The sequence below is a fragment of the Saccopteryx leptura genome, chromosome 3, assembly GCF_036850995.1.
Source record: "Saccopteryx leptura isolate mSacLep1 chromosome 3, mSacLep1_pri_phased_curated, whole genome shotgun sequence".
NCBI lineage: Eukaryota > Metazoa > Chordata > Mammalia > Chiroptera > Emballonuridae > Saccopteryx > Saccopteryx leptura.
Genome location: NC_089505.1, coordinates 109709359 through 109715652, shown reverse-complemented (window position 1 = coordinate 109715652; position 6294 = coordinate 109709359). Strand labels below are relative to the sequence as shown.

Below are 6294 nucleotides of genomic sequence, written 5' to 3'. Positions count from 1 at the left end.
AAAAGACACCTTGAACAGTGGAGGGGTTGACTTTATTAAGCCCTGACCACGGGCCCCACACATTGGAGTTGCTTGCACATCTATTCTCTAATTAAACGCCTCCTCATAGCAACAACTCCGTGAGGTAGGCCGCATCACCTCCATTTTATACAAAAGGAAACTGAGGTGTCCAAAGCCGCACAGCTGGGGCAGGTGCCAGATGTTGCCCGCCCCCAGGCCTTTCCCACGGGAGCCTGGCTCATCAGCCCGGGGCGGGCGGCCCCTCACAGGACGGTTTTCTTCACGTGGTCTCGGGGGCAGTCTGGTAAGAGGGGTGGGGGAGTGTCTGAGCCCAGAAATATGAGGTCGCCGGAGAGGAGGTCGTCCTGTTTGCAGCAAGAGGCGCCGGCGACCCTGGCTCTCCTCGCAGCCCGGCACTCGCGGCACCTCTTGCCCAGCAGGTAAGCCAGCTCCACCAGGTTGAGCAGGATGCAAACGGCAGCCGTGGTGACCATGAAGAGAGTGAAGATGTTCTTCTCCGAGGGCTTGGAGATGAAGCAGTCCACCGTGTTGGGACACGGAGCCGCGCGACACTTGACCACACTAGGGAGGGTGTATTTGGGGTAAAACGAGTGGAACACGTAGAGGAAGACAGCGTCCACGCCGGCCTTGAACACCAGGCTGCAGACGTAGGTCCACCAGAGCCCGCCCCGCTTCTTGCCGGGGTTCAGGTAGAGGCGCCCGCCGTCCTCCCCCACTGCCTCCTGGTGCTTCCTCTCCCGTGCCTTCCGGTAGGCCACGTGCATGACCACCAGCAGCGAGGGGCACGTGACCAGGATGAGCTGGAGGGCCCAGAGGCGCACGTGGGACACGGGGAAGAACTCATCAAAGCAGACGTTGGAGCAGCCCGGCTGGAGGGTGTTGCAGTCGAAATCCTTGTGGTCATCATTCCACACACGCTCAGCTGTCACCAGGTACACCAGCACTCGGAAGATGAAGACTAAGGACAGCCAGATGCGCCCGAAGGCTGTGGAGTACTTGTTGACCCCACTCAGGAGCCCCTCGAAGATCCCCCAGTTCATGGTGGGCCAAGGCGTCTGCTGCTGCAGGGGAATAACAATGATTTCCCACACTGATACAGGACTCACTCCAAACACTTTTCAGAAACATGTCATTATATCTAATCCTCACAGCCACAGAAGATCTAAGTTCTATCATTAAGCCCATTTTACAGATGGAAAAAGCTGAGGTTTAGAGGGTTTATACAAGGTTACACAACTACTAGGTGTAGAGCTGGGATTTAAGCGTAAGCAGTTAAATCCAGAATCCAACTCCTACCCATAAAAGTGGGTGAAGGCGGGCCCAGGGACCCACTCATTCCTCCCCGGGCTGGCGACTCTGGTCTTGCAGCCCTGCAGAGTGAAGGCATAAGTAGGAGGGACATCCTGCCTTCGCCCTCTGTTCCACCCCTGGTCCTGCTCAGGGGTTGAGCCTTGGGAAGACTTCTCCTCTCCTCTTGCGCACTGTGCTCTCCCCTTAGACAGACCTCCCGAGCGGAACCTACTCTTGGCCTTTTGCTTGACTTGGAAGATGAGGTTGGAGAGGAGGCTGGAAGCGTGTCCCCAAACTACCACCTGGTCTGACACTCAGTTCTATCATCCAGGCAGTGCCCCAGGTGCAACTCACTTGAAGCAAGGCCAATGGCAATCCAGCTGAAAGATAACGTAAGGGACAATGGTTCTCTTTATACAATAAGCTTCCTAGAGTAGTCTGGTGATGCAGTGTTTCCCCAAATGGGGTTTCATGGAAACCTAGTCCAGAGGCTGGCCATAGGGTTAGTGAGAGAAAAGGAATCTGTGTTCACGAAAGGTAGGCAAGCCCTGGCCGGGTAGCTCAGTTGCTTGGAGCATCGTCCTGTTGCACCAGGGTTGTGGGTTTGATCCCCTGTCAGGGCACGAGCAGAATTCAGCCAGTGAATGCATAAGTGGAACAAACTGATCAATGTTTCGCCCTTTCTCTCTCTCTATCTCTTACCCCTCTCTCTCTAAAATTGATAAATTAAAAAAAGAAAAAAGAAAGATAGCCAAATGTTATGTTCAGCAAAATTAAAGAAGAGGTAGAAGAGATAAAGGGGGCACAGATGGTGATGGAAGGAGACTTGACTTGGGGGGCTGGACACACAATACAATATACAGATGAGGGGTTATAGACTTGTACACCTGCCACATATATAATTTTATTAATCAATGACACCCCAATGAATTTACTAATAAAAAAATAGGTTCCTTTTACTTGACCATGCTTAATAAATTCACATGAAGTCTCCAAATGGGAAACAGAATTGTAGTATTGTCCCAAATCCTTTGACCACAGAACCCATTTTCATCCTCATGTGGAATAGTCTTGTCTAGACACCAAAATGGGACACGCTGTGTTGGTTACTTCCGCTGGTGAGTTTGGTGTGCTGAACACCCAGGAGGAATGAGGTTCACCTCCATTTAAGGAATGTGACTGCGATTCAGAGTGGGGGGCACCCACTTTCTCTCACGGAATTCCTCTGGCTACTTCTTGGGAAGAGACCCATGTGCTAGTTTCCTTGCGGGACCCCCAGGACCTCAGGGAGCCTGTCTGCAAAGCCTCTAGCTCTAAGGAATTCCTGATGCCCTCCGATTGCTGGGCCAGGTGAAGGTCACCATGCAGTCCTGACCCCCTGCAGTAGTTGAGCAGGGTAGTGGCGAGAGCCAATATTTGTTGGGTGCTTATGCAGCACCAGGCACTGTTCTGAGCAGTTAGCATGAATCTATACAACAGCAACGGCAGGAAAGGGTATGATGTTTTTTTATTCTTGATTTACAGATGAGGAAAGCAGAGCACAGGGTGGTGGATTCATTTGGTAAGTGGCAGAGCTGGGATTTAAGCTCAGGCAGGCTGGCTCCAGAGCCCACACACTGGGCCTGGGCCCCTTTCCTGGAAAGTTGCCTGGGTGTTTGTTTCGTGCCCACTCCCTCCGATACCAGGTGGGCCCTGGCTGGTGTCTCCGCTCCCTACCCTGTCTCCGCACTATTCTGTCTGCACCACCCTGCACTTGCACGTGGGGCCCCTGTTCTGAATCATCAGCTTGTCTTTGCTCAGTCCTGCCCAAGGTGGGTGGAACTCCTGGCAGCTTCTCAGGAAACAAACAGGGAGGTTCCAGCCCTTAGTCCCAAGGCCCTAGGCCCAGCCCACCTGGGGTGGGGCAGGGTGGGGCTGTGCAGGCCCAGGCAGAGCTAGCTGCTCCGGGCTCCCCTGGGAGCCCCTCTCCACTCAACCCCTGGCTCCCGCCTCTGCTCATTTGGGGAGAGTGGGAAAAACGCAACACCGAGGAGGGAGGAACCCTTTATTCCTTCGCCACCAGGACCCAGGGGAGCCAATGGGTCCAGGCCACCTCCCCCGCCTCTCCACCAGAGAAGTTTCCCTCTGTCAGGTGAATTAAGGGACAGAGTACATTTAAATACAGATGGCCTTACCTGAGTGGCTACTCCTCAGGGCTCTCCGAGTACTGGCTCCTGACAGCCGGCAGTGGACTCAGCAGGCAGCTAGAACTCATGTCAGAACCAGAGAAGGTGTTTAGGGAAGCCTGCTCCTGGGACAGAGCCTGTGAGTGGGCCGCAGCTTGGGTGTGTCGCTGGCCTAGGAAGAGGAGGAGCTGTACTTAGCATGGCCATTGGTTGGGCCTCAGCCGTCCCAGACTGCTTCTCATGCGGCCCAGAAACCTAGGGCTTCTCTCCTCCCAGGTGCTGAGCCCAAAAGCCTGGCATCCATTTCATCCTTAGAGCAAGAGGCTTTGCAGACAGGCTCCCTGAGGTCCTGGGGGTCCCAGCAAGGAAACTAGCACATGGGTCTCTTCCCAAGAAGTAGCCAGAGGAATTCCGTGAAAAGGAATCACAGGTCCACTCTGACCACCTGCTTGTTCTCCCATCTCTGGTCTTGTATGGGAGGAACCTAGAAATTTCTGAAATTTCGGAAATGCCCACTGGAACTTCCTGGGACTCTGCCCTCCGGATCCTCCTCTCGCTCTGCGGCTTCTCAGAGGCTTTCATTCTCACGGCGGTGTCGTCGGTTACCTTTGGGAATGCTGTGAATTTCACAGTCTGTAGTCAGCCTAAATGCCTTTGCTCCATCAAATGCCCCCAGTTGGATGCCCCTTTCTCACCTTTTTCTTCACCTGGCCTCCTCCTCCAAGAAGCCATCCCTGACTGCTGCTCCAGATAGCTCAGGGCCCCATCTCTGGGCTTCCATGGCCCCAAACTTCTACATAATCATCAGATTGTATTGGAATAGCTGATCTTAACTGAGCTTGTTCCAGATAGGACCCTTCTTCTACTGAATGAGCAAGTCAATCCACAGCAATAGACGTTTTATGGGCTTACTGTGAGCAGAAAGTGGAACAGCACCTCACCAACTCCCAGGGACTCACCAACTTGATCTTGATTACCAGCTAATAAGTCTCCTACCAGCTGCACAGCCTCCCAAAGATGTCAGGGAACAGCTCCCCATTCCCCACCATCCTGCTGGTGCCAGGATCTAATTCAGTCTTTGTGCCCCAACACTGAGTGCATGACCAGTCACATAGAGAGCTACCCCCTCTCCTCGCAATCAGAGCCACACTCCTCCCCAAGCACAACCCTGCATGGATGACTGCCCATCCCCTCTACAGGGCTGCTGTTTACTTTCAACTCCACGCAGGCTCTGGCCGGTTGGCTCAGCAGTAGAGCGTCGGCCTGGCGTGCGGGGGACCCGGGTTCGATTCCTGGCCAGGGCACATAGGAGAGGTGCCCATTTGCTTTTCCACCCCCCCCACCTTCCTCTCTGTCTCTCTCTTCCCCTCCCGCAGCCAAGGCTCCATTGGAGCAAAGATGGCCCGGGCGCTGGGGATGGCTCCTTGGCCTCTGCCCCAGGCGCTAGAGTGGCTCTGGTCGCGGTGGAGTGATGCCCCGGAGGGGCAGAGCATCGCCCCCTGGTGGGCGTGCCGGGTGGATCCCGGTCGGGCGCATGCGGGAGTCTGTCTGACTGTCTCTCCCCGTTTCCAGCTTCAGAAAAATACCAACCCCCCCCCCAAAAAAAAACACGCACAATAAAACACCACGCAGGCCTTTCCACAAACCCTTGTTATTTTAAAGCCAACCACACCTTCATTGGTCTCTGCAGCAGGGCCATGGAGGCCCTTACAGGGGAACCCTCTACAGGGGAACTTTACAGGCTACTCTGGCTACTGGGCAGGGATGTTAGCATTTCTGTGGTGACTGGGACAGGCAGGAGGAGGAGACTGGAAGGGGAGTAAATGGGGTGACTGCTGGGCTGCCTGCAGGGAGGCACTTGTGGTACTTTCTCGAGGCTGAGACAAAGGTGGATCAGGCCCCAGAAGTGAACACTGCTGTCTCTCCCAGAGGGTAGGAGGAGACGCAGAGCCTAAGATGGCAGCAGCTGCAGTTACAGGCAGAGGGCCCGCTGCTGGGGAGCAGAAGCACTTCCTGACCCGGGAACCGTTGGAGGGTGGGAAGTCCCAAACACCTCGCCTGCCCTTCCTCAAGCAAGGGGGCCCCTGGTTCAGCTCGCTGGCTGCCCTAGGCATCCTGACGTGGGAAATAGGTGCTTTCTGAGCACTGAAGGGACAGGGGACCCAGTGAGCTAGTGTTGGGAAGAATGGGGCGGAATGTCCAGTGTTTTGGGTATGTGTCTTTTTAACAAAACAGGCTATGATTTTATTATGAAACTTCCCTCCAAAAAAACCTCGCATCTCCCCGTCACCCAGGAAGCTTCTTAACCTGGAGGGGCCTAATGACCTGCCCCCTGCCCCCACCCCAGCCCAGTTAAATGCCCCTTTTCTTTGATACACCAAGATAGTCCGGGATCTGCACTCTTCTTGCCAAAGACCTTACTTCCTGCCCACCTTCCTCACTCTGCCCTCATACTGTCAAAGGACCAATAACTGCTTTGTCAACTGTTTATTCCTGTTGTCCTCACTAGGCCTGGAGCTGCCCGAGGGAAGAACCTGTCGCCTGCGTCTTCAGCACCCAGGGAACTTGAAGCTACATGAGTGTGTTTGGGGAAACGTATCCATATGTGTCCATAATGGATCTCCGGGGTGGCTGGTGGTAGATGCAAGGCTTTTGAGTTAATACGTGTGCCTGGGATAATAGCTTCTTCTGATATCGGGGTGAGGGTGGGGAGTGGGAGGGAATGACCCAATCTCGGAATAGCTAATGGAGAGAAAGAGGGCTTGGGGTGGAGGGTAGGGTCAAGGAGGGAAAGAGGTCAGTTATTCAGTGTGCAGGG

The 6294-nt window shown here is 54.4% G+C and overlaps 1 protein-coding gene across 2 annotated transcripts; it reads right to left on the bottom strand.

Annotated features, from left to right (window-relative positions):
* On the bottom strand, positions 1 to 3621 carry GJB5 (gap junction protein beta 5). 2 transcript variants are annotated; one of them, XM_066372098.1, is made up of 2 exons: positions 3486 to 3621; positions 1 to 1082 (listed from the first exon to the last, which is right to left on the bottom strand). In XM_066372098.1, exon 2 carries the CDS (start codon positions 1059 to 1061, stop codon positions 264 to 266), a length of 798 nt encoding a protein of 265 aa, XP_066228195.1. In that variant the 5' UTR covers positions 1062 to 1082; positions 3486 to 3621; the 3' UTR covers positions 1 to 263. The 2 variants fall into 2 exon arrangements, with proteins under 2 accessions (XP_066228195.1, XP_066228196.1); XM_066372099.1 differs by having other exon boundaries at positions 1 to 1079; positions 3486 to 3612.
* Positions 3622 to 6294: the final 2673 nt, after the last annotated feature.

Excerpts from the sequence above, each read along its gene's own strand:
- GJB5 (XM_066372098.1), bottom strand. The coding sequence starts at position 1,061 with ATGAACTGGGGGATCTTCGAGGGGCTCCTGAGTGGGGTCAACAAGTAC.